This window comes from Acomys russatus, chromosome 4, assembly GCF_903995435.1.
Source record: "Acomys russatus chromosome 4, mAcoRus1.1, whole genome shotgun sequence".
In the NCBI taxonomy this organism is placed as follows: domain Eukaryota; kingdom Metazoa; phylum Chordata; class Mammalia; order Rodentia; family Muridae; genus Acomys; species Acomys russatus.
In genome coordinates, this window is record NC_067140.1 from 42,126,044 (window position 1) to 42,144,797 (window position 18,754).

An 18,754-nucleotide genomic window follows, 5' to 3' on the forward strand; every position below is an offset into this window, starting at 1 on the left:
TCACAGTGTGGGGCTTCTTGATTATAACAGTCAAAATTATTTTCCAGTAACAAAATACAGTGTTCTTTTAAAGCAACCACAATGCTGATAACTCACATCTGCTAAACTTTATTTTTCCAGTTTGCTAATAAAACTTCACTGGTCTGCTCATGCTTAACACCAGGAAGTCTCTGTGACACAGCACAGCAAGTGCTGCGTTGTTCCTTGACTGGAGGAAAGCCGGCTGATTTACTCATAAACTCTTAGCACTGTCTTCATGCCTGCTACTTTCTAAACAGTCTTGCAAATTGACTGTAAACTATTGTACCATTAACAATAATCTGTTTGGCTGACTTTGAGTGCCTATATCAAGTGGCTTTTATTGCCATTTATTTTATGCTGAATAAATCAAACTTGATCAGATTTATTTTAAAGTAAGTCCTCTCTTCTTTACATTAATCATTCTTTACTAAGTATATTCATTACCTTTTAGTTGTTAAATTTCTGAAGATATTCAGGTATGATAGACTATAAGTTGTGAGATAAGATACTTTCCTCAAGGAACTTAAAGAGCAGTGGTTCCGTAAGTGTACCACCATGCCCAGCTCAGAGGTCATTTTGTATCGGTAGCACTATTACTGCGCATATCTTGTGCCTCTGTTTTTAATCATCCCAACTGTTTACTTCAATTTCTTGTCTATCTCTTTTTTTTTCTTGTCTATTTCTAGTAGACACCATTTCTCCTTTTCTTCAAAATAAGACTCCTATTAAAGTAATCTTAAAGAGACCTGTGATTTGGTGTACTGATGTTGCTTTCTCTCTTCATATTGTTTTCTTTTATATTATAATAATACATACTATTCCTGCTTTTATATCTGTAACAAATACAAATAATGAAATACATAACAACTACCTCAGAAAATTTAATACGCCATAGAACTGCATGGAAGCACTGCAATTTACAAATGAAATTAAGTTTAAAACGAGATTAAGGTAGTTCTGATGGGCTTGGGCTTTCTGCACCACAACTCCAGGTGGGTTGTTCCTCTGTGGAGGCCTACACAGTGGCTCTGCAGCCTCATTTGTTTCTAAATGTCTCCCCTGTAGGAAAGTCTGAAATTGCTTCAGACTCGTCAGTTGCTTGACCTTCCTTCATGCTTCTCCAATGGCTACTTCTCTGTAAATTATCCTGTACAGCCATTTCTGAACCTCATAGAACCCCAGGGTCATCTGATCTTCTGGCTTCCATCCTCTTGTTGTTCTTGTTGTTGCTGCTGTGAGCCGTGCCTGTTCATCCAGGAGCGCAGCATAGTGCTGCTGGGGCTTGTCAGGGCACAATCTGAAAGCTGTTAATCAGATCTGACAACTTTTTATGGGGAGAGCAAATCAGACCTAAAAGAGGGGTAGATTATTTAGTGTCAAACAATTTACAAAAAATATATTTCACTTGGCCTCACTTCGTTATGCATGTTTGCAATATTCTGAACAAACTAATTTTTACAATGTTAACAAGACCATGGATTTGGTGATGTCAACCGTCAGTGTAGTGCGCATGATCAGTCTAAGTCAGTCCATATCACTCATTCCTCATCTACTGTGAGGTTCAAGCATGAGCATGCAATCCAGTTCTGGCCTGCAAGAAGCAGTTGAAGGGAACTTTTTAAAAAAATAAAGAATACCAAGAGCTAGGTGTGATGGTGCATGCCTACAGTCCCAGCACTTGGGAGGCAGGAAGGCTGTGACTTTAAAGCCAGCCCGTGAGACTGTCTTAAGAAACAGGAAACTTAGTATCCCTGGTTGAGATAGTCATGTAGTATCGAAATTGACCTTTGGTTACAAGTCCAAAGAAGAATAATCCCACAAATGGACATGACTAGTAGGTATTGGTAATGTATATTAAGCATCAACGGATGCTAGAACCTGCTTTACTTTGTGTTCCCTTTTATGTGATAGAGGATACTCTTATTATTTTGTGGCTTAAGATGTGAAATGTAAACATGAAGGAAGCAGAGAATGAGTATAGAAAGAATACTCAATCAGTTATAGGACACCTGTGCAAAAGTGGCCTACGTAAAGGTCTTTTCAAACTCTAAAAAAGATTACTTTCACTCATGGATTATTCCTCCATCCACTCTTTCAAAACTTTACCCTATGGTGCCTGTTTTTCTCACTTTTTTTTTCATAGTTTTTCTTTCAGTGAATTTGTATTCTTAATTTAGTGACAACTCCATGAGATGATTTCATGCGGCTTTTCAGCTTCACATTTCACCTAAACTCAACCTTTAAATACATCTTTTCTGTCCCCTTCCCCTTCCTCTCCCCCCTTCTCATTTTTGTTTGTTATTTGTGGGGTTTTGTTTTTGTTTTTGTTTTGTTTTTTTTCAAGACAGGGTTTTTCTGTGTGCCCTGACTGTCCTGGACTCACTTTGTAGACCTGGCTGGCCTTGAACTCACAGAGATGTACCTGCCTCTGCCTCCAGAGTGCTGGGATTACAGGCGAGCACCACCACACCTGATCCTCCTCCCTTTCTTTATCTTCCTTTTTGTCTTCCCTCTTTCCCTTCCTCCTAATCTAATCCTCTCTCTGCTCCTTCCGGATTTTGTTTTATTTCCCAAGCTAGCTTTGAATTAATTCCCAGGGTCAAGCTGGGAATTCTTACCTCAGCCTTTCAAGGAACTGAACTTCCACACCTGTTCTGCTATTTTAAACTGCTTGGAAGTTATCTCTCTTTGTGATTTATTGTAATATACTGGTCACACACTGGACTTTGTACTCTCTCATTTTCTCCATACATGAAACAGAGAAACAAACAAAAAATTGCAAGTCTGAAAAGTGGCCAATCCTGTAAATTATCACTGGGTCACCTAAAACTCCATTCTGTGACTTTATTATGCATCATCTTTTATTTAAAAAAAATTTTTTTTTATTAATTTATTCTTGTTACATCTCAATGTTTATCCCATCCCTTGTATCCTCCCATTCTTCCCTCCCCCCATTTTCCCATTATTCCCCTCCCCTATGACTGTTCCTGAGGGGCATTACCTACCCCTGTATATGCTCATAGGGTATCAAGTCTCTTCTTGGCAACCTGCTGTCCTTCCTCTGAGTGCCACCAGGTCTCCCCCTCCAGGCGACATGGTCAAATGTGAGGCACCAGAGTATGTGAGAAAGTCATATCCCACTCTCCACTCAACTGTGGAGAATGTTCTGACCGTTGGCTAGATCTGGGTAGGGGCTTAAAGTTTACCGCCTGTATTGTCCTTGGCTGGTGCCTTAGTTTGAGCGGGACCCCTGGGCCCAAATCTGCCTATCATAATGTTCTACTTGCAGGTTTCTAGGACCCTCTGGATCCTTCTACTTTGCCATTCTCCCAAGCTTCTCTCATTTAGAGTCCCAATAGGATGTCCTCCCCTCTGTCCCAGTTTCCTGGTAAGTGAAGGCTTTCGTGGGACATGCCCCTTGGGCTAGTATGCAGATATAAGTGAGTATATACCATTTGATTCTTTCTGCTTCTAGGTTAACTCACTCATTATGATCATTTCTAGCTCAATCCATTTGTCCACAAATTTCGGGAATTCCTTGTTTTTAATAGCTGAGTAGTATTCCATAGTGTATATGTACCACAGTTTCTTTATCCATTCTTCTACTGATGGACACTTAGGCTGTTTCCATGTTCTGGCTATTATGAATAAGGCTGCTATGAACATGGTTGAGCAAATTTTCTTGTTGTGTGCTGGAGCATCTTCTGGGTATATTCCAAGGAGTGGAATAGCTGGGTCTTGAGGAAGCCCTATTCCCATTTTTCTGAGATAGCACCAGATAGATTTCCAAAGTGGCTGTACTAGTTTGCATTCCCACCAGCAATGAAGGAGTGTTCCTCTCTCCCCACATCCTTGCCAGCATGTGGTGTCACTTGAATTTTTGATCTTAGCCATTCTGATGGGTGTAAGATGGAATCTCAGAGTTGTTTTGATTTGCATTTCCCTGATGACTAAGGAGGTTGAGCATTTCTTTAAGTGTTTCTCAGCCATTTGATATTCCTCTGTTGAGAATTCTCTGTTTAGTTCCAAGCCCCATTTCTCAATTGGGTTATTTGGTTTGGTGGTGTTTAATTTCTTGAGTTCTTTATATATTTTGGATATTAGGCCTTTGTCAGATGTAGGGTTGGTGAAGATCTTTTCCCAGTCTGTAGGCTGTCGCTTTGTTCTCTTGACAGTGTCTCCTGCCTTACAGAAGCTTCTCAGCCTCATGAGGTCCCATTTATTAATGGTTGACATTAAGGCCTGGGCCGTTGGTGTTCTGTTTAGGAAGTTGTCTCCTCTGCCAATATGTTCCAGGCTCTTCCCCACTTTTTCCACTAAGTGACTTAGTGTCTCTGGTTTTATGTTGAGGTCTTTAATCCACTTGGATTTGAGTTTTGTGCAAGGTGACAAATATGGGTCCAGTTGCATTTTTTTACACATAGACCTCCAGTTAGACCAGCACCATTTGTTGAAGATGCTATCCTTTTTCCATTGAATGGATTTGGCTTCTTTGTCAAAAATCAAGTGACCATATGTGTGTGGATTCATATCTGGGTCTTTGATTCGATTCCACTGATCAACCAGCCTGTTGCTGTGCCAGTACCATGCTGTTTTAATTACTATTGCTTTATAGTACAGTTTGAGATCAGGTATGGAGATTCCTCCAGAGCACCTTTTATTGTACAAGATTGTTTTAGCTATTCTGGGTTTTTTGTTTTTCCATATGAAGTTCAGAATTGAGCTTTCAATGTCTTTAAAAAATTGTGTAGGTATTTTGATAGGGATTGCATTGAATCTGTAGATTGCTTTTGGTAGGATGGCCATTTTCACTATGTTAATTCTCCTGATCCATGAGCAAGGAAGATCATTCCATCTTCTCAGGTCATCTTCAATCTCTTTCTTCAGAGTTTTGATATTTTTTTCAAACAAGTGCTTCACTTGCTTAGTTAGAGTAACTCCTAGATATTTTATATTGCTTGTGGCTAATGTGAAGGGTGTGGTTTTCCTAATTTCTTCCTCTGCAAGTTTGTCATTTGTATATAGGAAGGCTACAGACTTTTTTGAGTTAATTTTGTATCCAGCCAATTTGCTGAAGGTGTTTAGCATCTGTAGGAGTTCTCTGGTGGAATTTTGAGGGTCACTTATGTACATTATCATATCATCTGCAAATAGGGATAAGTTGACTTCCTCCTTTCCCATTTGGATATCTTTGATCTCCTTTTGTTGTCTTATTGCTCTGGCTAGAACTTCGAGTACTATATTGAAGAGACATGGAGAGAGTGGGCAGCTTTGTCTTGTTCCCGATTTTAGAGGAATTTCCTTGAGTATCTCACCATTTACTTTGATTTTGGCTATTGGCTTGCTGTATATAGCCTTTATTATGTTGAGGAAAGTGTCTTGTATCCCCAATCTCTCTAAAACTTTAAACATGAATGGGTGTTGGATTTTTATCAAATGCTTTCTCTGCATCCAAAGAGATGATCATGTGGTTTTTTATTTTCAGTTAGTTTATATGATGGATTACATTGATGGATTTCCGTATATTAAACCATCTCTGCATGCCTGGAATGAAGCCTACTTGGTCATGATGAATGATATCTTTGATGTGTTCTTGTATTCGTTTTGCAAGTATTTTATTTAGTATTTTTGCATCGATGTTCATAAGAGAAATCGGTCTGAAATTCTCTTTCTTTGTTGAGTCTTTGTGAGGTTTAGGTATCAGTGAGACTATGGCCTCATAGAATGAATTTGGTAATTTTCCCTCCATTTCTATATTTTGGAGTAGCTTGAATAGTATCGGTATTAGCTTGCCCTTGAAGGTCTGGTAGAATTCTGCACTGAAACCATCTGGCCCTGGCCTTTTTTTGGTTGGGAGACTACCGATGATTGCTTCTATTTCTTTAGGGGAAATGGGACTATTTAGCTTGTTTATCTGTTCTTTGCTCAACTTTGGCAAGTGAACTTGATCAAGAAAATCGTCCATTTCCCTTAGATTTTCAAATTTTGTGGCGTATATGCCTTCAAAGTAGGATCTTATGATTCTTTGTATTTCTTCAGTGTTTGTTGTTATGTCTCCCTTTTCATTTCTGATTTGCATCATCTTTTATAATTTGAAATAAATATAAATGGAACATATTTTAGAAGAGTTAACAGCTTTCTAAATCAGGATCAGTGGTTTCTGTCTTTGGCTTTATGTATCTGTTTCTGGACATTTTCTATCTTAGATAGTGCATACAAATATCATGTTTTTCAACAGTAAAGAAACTTCTCATTTCCTTTTCATTTTTAAGCTCCTTTTTCATTTCATGATACCCATTGTCATTTCTTCCAGCTTTATCTGGTTACCCTGGGATCATCTTTGAATGATCTGTTTCCTTTATTCTTTCTTGTCTATTACATCTTCATTCATAATGTGTCATGCTTTATATTGTCTGTTTTTAATACACACACACACACACACACACACACATTGGCAAAGAAGAACTTATTAAATGAATTATAATTTTAAAGATTTGGAAACTATTGTGAAAATGTCTTCCTTTGATGAAATATGTATACTGAGTTCCTTTTTTGTTTCTTATGTTAGGAATTAAAAAAAACAGCTTCAGAGTTAATTAAGTCCAAAGTCCTATGTCAGCATAAGATGGAAGAAGAAAGTATAAATCTGATAATTAAAAAACAAAAATATGAAGAGCTTCAAGAAAGACTCAACACGGTATTTGATTAAATTTACTCAAGTTTATAAAATTAAAACCTTACCAAATGTATGAGAACTTCAGGGTTGTTGCACAAAATATTTCTTGTATGAATCTTTTTTTTTAATTATTAAATTTCTTTCTTTCTTTCTTTCTTTTTTTTTTTTTTTTTTTTAAGGTTTTTCGAGACAGGGTTTCTATGTGTTAGCTTTGGCTGTCCTAGACTCACTAGGCTGGCCTTGAACTCACAGTGATCCACCTGCCTCTGCCTCCTGAGTGCTAGGATTAAAGGCGTGTGTCAACACGCCTGGCTAGATTTCTTGTTATTAGCAAAAACTTAGAACAAAATTTGGCCATAACAGTTTTACCCCCACTCAAATGTAGCTTCAGATAATTTTGTGACACAGTGGTGTCTCTTTTTTACATTTTAATTTAATTAATTTATTCAGATTACAACTCAGTTGTTATACCATCACTTGTATCCTCCCATTCCTCCCTCCCTCCTGCTTTCTCTTTTTTCTTTCTAAGTCACTTTTAAGATGGGAAGTTTCATAGTTTTAATATTTATGTTTGTACTGGCCTACACTGGGCTTATTAATTCACTGGAGTCAATGTCTCAACACAAACATGGCTACTTAATTGAATATAGAACTTGGAGGTTTTTTTTTTTTTTTTTCAAGACAGGGTTTCTCTGTATATCCTTGACTGTTGACTGTCCTGGACTCACTTTGTAGACCAGGCTGGCCTCGAACTCACAAAGATCCACCTGCCTCTGCCTCCCGAGTGCTGGGATTAAAGGCGTGTGCCACCACTGCCAATCCTGAACTTGCAGAATTTTGCATTATAACTTTAACATTCTTGAATTTTGAAGGAGTTGGAATTAAACAGGAAAATTAATGAAGAGATTACCCGTCTTCGACAAGAAAGACATGTAAGTAATCATCACATGTCTCGGAATTCAGTTAATATTTTAAAAAGCAGTAGCAAAGTGGCAAGTAGATATGGAATGCTATTTGCCTAGTGTGGAGTAGACATTCACCTACCATGTACTGAGTGGGTATGCTTTTGTATTTCTTCCACTTTGTGTTATTGAAGAAGATTTTATTTCTCTTTTTGAGACAGGGTTTCATTATGTAGCTCAAGTTGTCTTGGAACTGTCTATGTAGATCATTCTTGACCTTACACTCACAGAAGTCCATCTGCTTCTGCCTTCTGGGTTTAAAGTGTGTGCCTTTACGTGTGTGTGTGTGTGTGTGTGTCAGTATGTGCATTTGTGTGTATGTGCTCACATGTATGCTCACACATCGCTGTCTGCAGAGGCCAGAACTCTTCAGTCCCTTAGAGCTGGAGTTACAGATATTTGCACAATGGCTGGCTTGTTTAAGTAGATGCTGGAGCCAAGTCTTATGCTCGTGATTGTGCAGCAAGCACTCTTAATGGCTGGGCCGTTTTTCCATACTAACTTGTTTGAGTCAGGGTTTGCTCTGTAGCACAAGATGGCTTGGAGCTGACTAGGTAGCCCATGTTGGCCTCAAATTTATTGACAATCCTCCTGACTCAGCCTCTCAAATGTTGAAATTATAGGCACATATTTCCTAGCTAAATTTCCATTTTTAGAAGTAGTTTTATTACTTGTTAGATCAGTGGTAACTTAGGAGACAATTACTGAAAATGTATACATACCGTGTGTGATTTTAGAACAATTTCTTCTCATTTGAATCGATTTTTGTATTTAAAATACAAAATGGGAAAACTGCAGTTATTTTAAAATTGCTTTTAGATTTGTCTTATGTACATGAATGTTTTGCCTGCGTATATACATGTGTATCATGTTTGTGCCTGGTGCCTACTGAGGCCAGAAGAGGGCATTAGATTTCCTGGAACTGGAGTTACAGATGGTTGTGAGCTATCATGTGGGTGCTGGGAAATGAACCTGCTCCTCTGCAAGAGCAACAGCTGCTCTAAACTGCTCAGCTTTCTCTTCTTGAGCTCTTCTTTTTCTGCTTTGTCTGTTCTTCTTCTTGCTTTACTTCCATTTGATCAGTGATATCCTAGTCTACAGAGTAATTTTGTTTTTGTTTATGAGACAGGGTTTCTTTGTGTAGCCTTGGGTATCCTGGGCTTGCTTTGTAGACCAGGGTGGGCTTGAACTCACAGAGATCTTCTTGCTTCTGCCTCTGCCTCCCTGAGTGCTGGGATAACAGGCATGTGCCACCACACCTGTCTCTACAGAGTCATTTTATAATATTATAATATTATAGTTTATGTAACATTATACTAGAGATATATTTCTCACCTGTGGGTGAGCATGACATTAAGTTTATTTCAGTTTTAAATTCCTTACCATGTTCAGTAATATCTTAGGATCTGTGGCCCATTTCAAAAACTTACTTAAGAGTCTTTTAGAAATAATACTTGATAGAAATTTGTGTAACAGTAATTATTTTAGATAGTAATTCACAGAAGTGCTATTAATTTAATATATAGTATCAAAATTAGGCTATAATAATAGTATCTTAAAAACTAGAACTATATTTGAAGAATTAACTTAGAAACATATTTTATATTTTTGAAGGATACCCTCTTTTGTTATGAACATATGCAGCAATTACTTCAGCGTCAGACTCAAGCTAATAATGAAATCGATGATGAATTGAAGGCGCTAAGAGAAAATAATCAGGTTATGTGGCTGGTCTTTGCTACTTTGTGGGTTCTTCTGTTTCCCGCCCTTTACTCCCACCTGTTTCACCCCTATCACTAGATAGGAGAGAAGGAAGGATAGAGGGGGAGAGAGACAGAGAGAGAGAGACATGAGCTAGAGCTTTTGCTAGAGCATGAGACAAATCATAGCTTATGATACCCTCGCACCAGGGGATTAAAACAAAAGTACATTCTCATAGTATTTCTGTGTTTTTAAAGAATCAAAATTCCAGAATTCTTACTACAAGGTTACATGTTTTAAGTATATTTCTATCTAACATACTTCCCCTGTTTAGTTGCATGTAAGTATGTTCTATCATTTAATTTTAAAAGTTAAGATGCTAGATTGCTTCATCAGTTTTTAGCATGAATGTCTAAATTAATTAATGCATTTTAACATTTAAATTAAAACCTAGTTAATTGTTAGTTTTATCAAATATCTGGCTTGAATTTTTTGAGACTACTCTCTAATGTAGTTCTGGCTTTCCTGGAACTCAGGATGTAGATCAGTTGGCCTTGAGTTCACAGAGATGCACTTGCCTCTGTCTTTGCTGTTAGGATTAAAGGTATACCATGCACAACTAGTAAATGACTTCATTTTGTAATGACACAAGTGGAAATTTTCTTTGGTTTAAAATTGTGGCCAAGGTCAACACTGAAAGGAAAATGTGTCAATCACATTTTAAACGAACCAGTTCTCAGAATTTGGAGGCCTATCTTCCTAGGAATAAGATCAGACTACTGGCGTTAGCACACTCATTCCAACATCTTCCTAGTAGGTAAAAGATGATAATGGAAGGGAACAACATATGGTTAATAGCATTTTAGACTTTACACATTAAAAGGAGAGGTTTTTCTCTTGCCCTCCGAGTGAGGGAAGATCTTAAAGAAGGCGTCTACAAGAAAAATCCCTTGTGTGACAACAGGGAGGCTGCTACCTTACTCCTTGCCTGGATGCCTGAGATACTGTAGATAATGGGATGTTCCTCTAGTGTTGCCAGGAGAGTGAAATGAAGTGAGTTCATGTGGAAATTTATCAAGAACAAGAGTGGTGCCCAGGGCTGATCTAGAAGTTTAAAAGCCTTTCAAAGCTTTAGGAGTAGTCTGTGTCTGAGAGGTTTGACATGTGGCCTTGGAAAATGAACAAGAGAACCTTGCTGGTTCTGAATTCCATGTGAAGGAACATGGGGACGAGTGGAAGAGCAGTAACATTCCAGGAACATTGACTGTGCCATGTTATGGGATGATCATTCCATCCATCTCACAAGGAGCTGGGGTGTGTTCAGATGTGGTGGCCAGTACAAGTTATTTATGTCCTTTTGAGGGGACTCTCTTGGTAGCAAAGGAAACAGAGAAAAGTGGAATATTTCCCATGTCAACTATAGCCATCTCCCATGAAGGGACAGTCACCATAGAGATTCAGGGCTAACTTCATGAGTGAATAATTAGAGTAGTTGCATAGGAACTCACACTTAGAAATAAGTATATTCCTTCTGTTTAACTCTGAACTCAGTGTCTTGAACTTTTGTTGAATTTTTGTCTTTTGAATTTATGCTTTATAAACTTAAGTCTGATTGTGTGTGGAAGCATGTGCTGATGGCTTAGCGCTTCCACAGACATTTTTGTGTTTCTGTTGTCTCCCAATCTTGGTTCTTGCCTGCTGTTTCTTCTACTTTGCCGTGGTCCGCTGCCTAACTACCCTATCCCTGTGTCTTTTCATTTTAGTGAGTACCTAGATGCAGTAGGAGGGGCTTGAAGGGGGTACACATAGCTTGCAGCACTCTGTGGGGAGTCACGGCAGCAGCTTTCTGTTTCAGGTTGGCAGCACCTTGGCATGGGCAGAATGAGTATCCAATCCAGTGCTTAATGCATCCCTGCCTACCGTTTCCATCTTATAACAGTTACACTTTGCACTGGGTTTAAATAGAGCCACTGAAAGGAAAGATTGGCTTACATTTTTTGACTAGAATGTGATACATGGGTAAAGCAGGTGGCAGGAAGAAGTGGGGCCTAGGAGCTAGTGGCTTTTGCTCATGCAGTTATAAAGCAGCTTTTAGGCAGCTGTGAGGGACTTCATTTGTTCTGTGATTTTTTTTCCTTGTCCAGAGAACTATGTCATTAAACAGAAAATGAATTGTCCTAAGGCAAAGTGAAACACAAAAGAAAATTTACATATTTTAATACCTCTACAAGCATGTTTCCTCTGCCTTTTTGTTTCGTACCAGGCCACACAACTTCTGTTAGTTCATCATAGAACCAGACTTAAGCAGAGCAAAGCAGTATCTTTTCACCACTGATGTCCTATGGCTTATCATATAAATGGTTTTGTCTGCCTTCAGGAATAGAGGAATTAAAATGTCGAAGATACAGAGGGAGAGAAGTCAACTGTTAGAATCAAGCCACTCACCCTCTTAACCCCTTCAACTATTCTAGTAAAAGACTAGTAGAAAACAACTTTTATAAGCACAAGCCTCTTCACACCTTTTCCCAAGAGTATATGCTTTATTTTGTGGAGACATGATATCACTGTATAGCCCAGGTCTACCACAGCCCGTGGAATGCTGGATTATAGGCATGGGCCACTATGTCTGACTCAAATTCATTATGAGTAGCTGCTATACCACAGTCGTCTGGTCATCCCCACATACTATAGATTAGCTAATGTACTCCATGATGGAGTAGAGACACAGAAAACATAAGCAGTGTTGTTTATGGTCTTATAAATCATGGGGAAAAAAACAGTACTACATCCTTGCCCTGGTTCCAGTCCAGCACTGTTTTTCAGTGTTATGCTCAGCATGCTTTTCATAGAAGTATGAGAACTGTTAAATTTCTGTGTCTTAGTTTTTTGGTCAACTTGATATAAGCTTTAGTCTGGGGAAAGGGAACATCAGTTGAGGAACTGTCTCCATAAGATTAGCCTGTGAACATGTCTGTGGGACAGTTTCTTGATTAGTGATTGATGTGGGAGGGCCCAGCTTACTGTGGGTGGTGTCACCCCTGGGCAAGTAGTCCAGGGTTGTATAAGAAAACCAACTGGGTAAGCCAAGCAGAGTGGAGAGCATGCACTATCCCTCCATGGCCTCTGCTACAGATCTTACCTCCAGGTTCCTGCCTTCAGTTCCTGCCCTGACTTCCCTTGATGATAGACTCTAACCTGTAAGCTGGAAACAAAGACCCCTTACCTTCTCAAGTTACTTTTGGTCCCTGTATTTTTTCACTGTGATATAAAGTAAACTAAGAAAGTTTGTTAAAGTAGTTGTACAAAAACCCAAACTCTCAAATGGCCTCTTACAGGTTTCAAGTCCCACATTTATGTATTACTTAATTTTGTGGTATCTATAGTGGTCACTGCTTTGAGCTAGTAACCATGTCTGTAAGTATGGCCCTAGGATCTTTCAACTGTGAGTACCAATATGTTAAATATCCAAGTGCCTTTTTCTGTAATTGTAATTATTACCTGTCTCGGTATCAATTAAAAAGTTCTATAATATCCTACAGTACATTTCCAAGTATTGTCAAGTAGAACATTAAAAATGAAAACATTACCATCTATCATATCATTTTATAAAGCAGAATGTTTAAAAATATATGTATTTTAAAGACATAATCTCAGGATAAAAGGACAGATCATTGTAAGAAAAGTCATGTAGTGACATTTGGCCATGGCCTAGTGAGAAGTTTGTCATGGATCAGTGCTTCGCTGTAGACTGATGTCCAAAAACCACTGATATATAGCATAACAAAATATTAATGTTGAGTGTTGCTAAGGGTTACACTGTTTAGAGATGACAACTGTTTTCTCGAGGAGCATTCTAATCCCATTGGTACTAAAAGGGATCATTGCTCTTGATAATGTCTGATTGGTTTTCAGTGCTCTGCAGTTATACTGTCATCTGTCTTTTGTTTTTAGTAGTGAATTTAGAATGAACATAGATATATAAATTCTATCTATAAGTTTAGTTATGTTTCTATAGTCATAATATAAAGAGTAATTTTCATATTTTACTCTTGTAGTTATTGTATTATTACTGTATTAACTAGAGTAATTTACTGTTTTTTTTTTTTTTTGAAGATTAAAACATTTAGTAAATGATTTTAATTTGACCCCTGGCAATATCTATTTTTCATAATGTTTTTCAAATTTGTTATTTCAGTTGGGAATAATAACATTTTCACATATGTTTATATTATATACAAGTTTACATTCCTGATGAAGACAGCAGCATTGTAACTGAAGGAGCATAAGCACATGAGATGGTGTCAAGCATGCAGTAGGACCTTGTTACGTGTTATTAAATGAATGAATGGAGTACCATGAATAAACTTGGACAAGTTAGAGACTACCTGGTCAGCGCTTCCAGCCAAAGATGATTAATTGAACTTACATTCACTTCTGCCACCTTTTGAAACTGCTATAAATGGCAGTAAATCCACAAGGATGTGGAAATGACAGAAGAAACACAAAAGGCTAACCTTTAAGATAGACAGCAGAAACAGGAAATAGAAACCTAATTCAAAGTTGTGGAAATGAGGCCTGATATGAATGTAGTTGAGTGGTAGGTACCTTGCCTAGCACTCTAAGTTTTATATCAGATTGATATAAGCTAGAGTTCTTTGGACAAGGGATCTTCCACTGAGAAAATGCCTCTAGTAGATTGTGGGCAAGCATGTGGTGCATTTTAATTGATTGATGTGGGAGGACTCAGCTCATTGTTGGCAATGCCATCCCTTGAACTGATGGTTCTGGATTCTATAAGAAAGACTGAACAAGCTATGGGGAGCAAGCAAGTAAGCAGTACTCCTTCATCGCCTTTGCATCTGTTCCTACTTCCAGGTTCCTGCCCTGTTTGAGCTCCTGTCCATATTTCCTGGATGATGGGTTGTGTTAGGAAACTTTAAAATAACCCACTCCCACCCCACTCCCATCCCCTGACCCCAAGTTGGTTTTGGTCATGACATTTTCTCACAGGAATAGAAAGCCTAGAACAGTGAGGCACTGGATTATATCTCTATACCACAAAAACAAAAACAAAATTAAACCCAGAAATGGTCGGGAATCATAGGACTCTGGCCTTTTGAAGTGAGATAAGCAGTTGAAAGGCACAGATGACAGTATATGTAAGAATATATTGCAACCCCAGATTTCTCCTTTCACGCCACAGGATCGGCTCTATCCTCTTGGATGTACATAGTTGGAATTTGAGAGAAAGCTGAGGTTCAAAGAGATACAGTGGTGTGCTGGGGTCCCCTTATAGTTAGAGAATTGGTTTTCAAAATAGTAGTGGCCAGAAATTGACCACGTCACTAGCAGAAATAGCAACTATTATAAATGAATTCTTCCTTCTCCCCCTTCTCCCCCTTTCTACTCCCTCTCACCCATTCTTTTTCCTCCTTCCCCTTTCTTTCCTTTCTTTTTCCCCCTTCTCTCAATCTCTCCTCACCCTTTGCTTTTCCTTTCTCTATCAATACACTGTTGGAACTATTTTAATGAAAAGGGCCTGATGGCACTCAGAGAAAGAATAAGCAGGCTACCAAGATGAGACTTAATAGCCTACAACCATATAGTGGGGGAGGAGGTCCCCCTCGGTCATAGACCTAGGGGAGGGGAATAGGGTGAAAGCAGGAGGGAGGAAGGAATGGGAGGATACAAGTGATGGAATAACAATTGAGATGTAATCTGAATAAATTAATTAAATAAAAAAAGAAAAGAAAAGAAAATAGGGTCAATAGTCTAGCCTGCCAGTGTAGTTCTCTGAGTTACAGGAAAACGATTTTAATCCCCAGGAATGAGAAGGGGAGATTCCTTTCTGGGGAAACTAACATGCCCAAGAGGGAAGACCATAGATCTTTTAGTTAATGTTTTCTAAAAGAAATAGTTCAGCCAGAACTCCCTACAGTGATGTCCAGTGTTTGACAAACTTTTGACCATCTTTTTTATTTATTTATTTAAAAAAATTTAATTTTATTAATTTATTCAGGTTACAACTCAATTGTTATACCATCACTTGTATCCTCCCGTTCCTTCCTCCTTCCCATTTTCACTCATTCCCCTCCCCTAGGTCTATGACCGAGGGTCCCCCACTATGTGGTCATAGGCTATCAAGCCTCATCTTGGTAGCCTGCTTATTCTTTCTTTGAGTGCCATCAGGTCTCCCCACCAAGGGGAGGTGTTGACCATCTTTTTAAGTACAAATAGATTATTAAGGATTACTGCACAGTGGAACACAATCTCTCAAGCGAAAAGCAGACAAAAATAGTAATCCAAAAACTCATGTAAAACTAAGACTTAAAGGAAATTTACTTACTAATCCACAGGACAAGAAGTATAAATTCATAAACACAGACTAAGAGAAACTCTACTAAAATATAAATGCAATAGAAAGGTTATGAGATAATGTTGAGACTATTGTTTAGAAGGTAGAAACAAAAGATGGACGAGTAAAACTGAGAAGTATCTCAGGTGTAAAATGTTCCTGAGGACCTGAGTTAAATCCCTAGCAACCACTAGAAAGCCAGCTGTGGTGGTGTGTGCTTCCAAGTGTTGAGAGGCAGAGACAGGCTGATCCCTGGGGCTCACTCACTGGCCAGCTAGTTTGTCTAATGATGCTGTTTCCAAAAACGCTCCTGAGGAATAATACCTGAAGTTGACCTCTTTCCTCCCTGTGCATACACACACATGCACACAAGGCAAGATAGAAATACGAGAAAAAGAACTGAGGAATGAGTCTAAGGAATCTGGTATGTTTCAGTGAAAGAGAAGGAACCAAGAAAATAGAAGGAAAAAGACTGATCAAAGAAACAATATAAAAAGTTTCACAGGGCTGAAGGATATAAGTTCATTTTGCCTAATAGCAGTGTGTATTATTGTAAAATATACATTACACATAAAGAGATAATTCTAAAACTGCAGAAAAGTATGGCATGCAAAGAATTAGGAATGAGAATAACACATTGGCCTTAGCTTCCTCATTGACAAAATTGGAGGGTAGAAAAGAATAAAATTGTGTCTGCAGAGGCTGGGAAGAAATAGTCAACGTAGACAATTGGGGGGCAGGGCAGATGTTCCCCAGAAACAGTTACATCCATGCCTGCTTAATCACAACGTAACAGTTTGCTGTACTCAGAAAAGGAAGTAAAGCAAGAGAGAGGAAACCATGAGATCTAGGAAACTGGAGACTGCAGGAGAAGGGAGGGAGTCCTCACTGATAACCTGGCTTGTGCAGTCAACTGAGAATAAGACTTCAAGTTGTAATGGAAGGATGGAAGGGCTCCAAAAATCCCGCACCAATACCTTAAGGAGGTAGTCTTTCTTTTAAAGATAGGTATGAACCAGAAGGAATTGATAAAACACCTAATAAATACTGTTTTAAGAACATTATGCTCTCGGTCATTTATTGTGAATAGAATAGAGACTGTGGTATATTCTCTTATCTCTCTTAAACATTGATCTACTTTCTAAAATAGAGTATGCTGCCCATATAAATAGATACAATAAAAACATTGGTTAGAGTGTTAGAATACTAAGTGTCTATTAGCTATACACCACTGTAAATATTTAGAAACTGCCCTGTTATAAATGTAACCACGGATTAAGGAAATTTGTATTATGTGAAAATACAGCAATCACAATAGGTATTCATTTAGATATTTCAAAGTGCACAGCTCCTAGTGAGACAGAGAAGAACGTTCTTGGCACACGTTGCAAAAATACTTCTTAATAGATGTATTGCCGTAATTTCACAGCTGTATTTACACATTGATATTATAGGTATAGTTGAGAACTCTTTAAAAAGAATGTTCTTAAGACTTAAATGAGATGAATTTTTATTTGATAGCATGGAAAGTAAACAAGAGATAGTTTGCTTTTTCAAAAGGCAAATTACAGAGCAATAAATATGTGAGATAAGGTTCTCAGTTGTTTGTGAAGTTGTTTTTGTGCTTTTCTGCAGTGAGTAACCTCCTCTGATTCCAGAAACATGTGAAGTGCTAGCTTTGGGGAGGAGAACTCAAAGGTCACTTCCCCCTTTTGCTTTTTTTATTGTTTTGTGTTGGGAATTTTACTGAGTGTACTTGGCTTTACAAATGAATTAAATGATAAATGAATTAAATTAAAATTCTAGATGCATTAAATATAGATAGCTTTTCAGTTTGTTTGAGTTACAAGCAGATAGTAAAGAAACCTAATAATATTAGTGATAGTGACCCATAGTTCCCAAATCCTAAATCTTAAAAAAACACTTGGAAATTTTTTTTAAGGTTTGGTTGGGTTTTTTTCCCCCCCTTGAGAAATAAAGTGGGGATAAAGTGATTCTATTGTATTAATTCAATGAAATAACTAAGTGATGTGTTAAATAAGTTAGGCTAAAAAATATTAACTTGAAATTAGAGTTGTTTTTTAAGGTTTTCTAGCCAGTTAACTTCTAAAATAAGCAGATAAAAACGCCCGATGGTAGTTAAAATCTTTAGTAGGTTAGGCTGCGTTGTGCTACAGTTCACGCTTTTCAATGCTGTACTTTATATTACTTTTCAGTACATTAAAACTTATGCAGTGAAACTGAATAATGGCAATGTTTTTATACCCTTTTATAGCCATTTCTTCATCATAGCCTCCCCCTATTTCCTGTTAGCTAAACTCTAAGCACCTTTCTGTTAATTTATGAAAATTATTGTTGAGGTAGCACATTATCTCTGATCTGTATGGCACTTTCAGCATGTTCCACGTAAGGGTCTGAGCAACATAAAACACATCAAAATTCATTAATGTGGTATTGATTATTTTTTGGATAATTAATTTTATTGCAGACCCTTGAAAGAGATAATGAGCTGCAAAGGGAGAAGGCAAAAGAAAATGAAGAAAAGTTCCTTAATCTTCAGAGTGAGCATGAGAGAGCACTAGGAACTTGGAAGAGACATGTAGGTTTATTAAATTGTAAAATATTCAAGTATTTTAAATATCTATAGACATTTAAAATAACTTTTGAATGCTAAGAAAAAATTACAAAATTGGTAAGTCAGGCGCATTTTCTTCTTATACTCAAAGTGAGTGTATTTTAAAAACGAAATTAATAAAATTCCCTCTGATGTTTTCATGCATGGAAAATTATATGTGTATATGTTTTATATACACATATAAAGCATATGTGACTCTATGGACTAGCTATGTGTCAAAAAACCTAATTTGCATTTTAATAAAATGATTCAGTATGTCTTAGTGAATTAGAATCATATGTAAGCCATGGTTGGTGAGCGAAGTTACTGTCCTCATTAGTTTTGTTGAGATGTGCCAAAGCCATGTTAGAGCATATGTGCAGTAGTTGAGTTCTGCTGTACTAATACTATGAGATTATATATTG

The 18,754-nt window shown here is 37.7% G+C and overlaps 1 protein-coding gene across 1 annotated transcript in view; it reads left to right on the forward strand.

The window, feature by feature from the left end:
* Ccdc73 (coiled-coil domain containing 73) overlaps window positions 1-18,754 on the forward strand; it is a 93,993-nt gene that overhangs the window by 54,210 nt on the left and 21,029 nt on the right. The window contains exons 9-12 of the mRNA XM_051144281.1: window positions 6,590-6,718; window positions 7,570-7,629; window positions 9,274-9,378; window positions 18,204-18,314. Of these exons, the coding sequence (XP_051000238.1) occupies window positions 6,590-6,718; window positions 7,570-7,629; window positions 9,274-9,378; window positions 18,204-18,314 (405 nt within the window). The remainder of the gene's footprint in view (window positions 1-6,589; window positions 6,719-7,569; window positions 7,630-9,273; window positions 9,379-18,203; window positions 18,315-18,754) is intronic.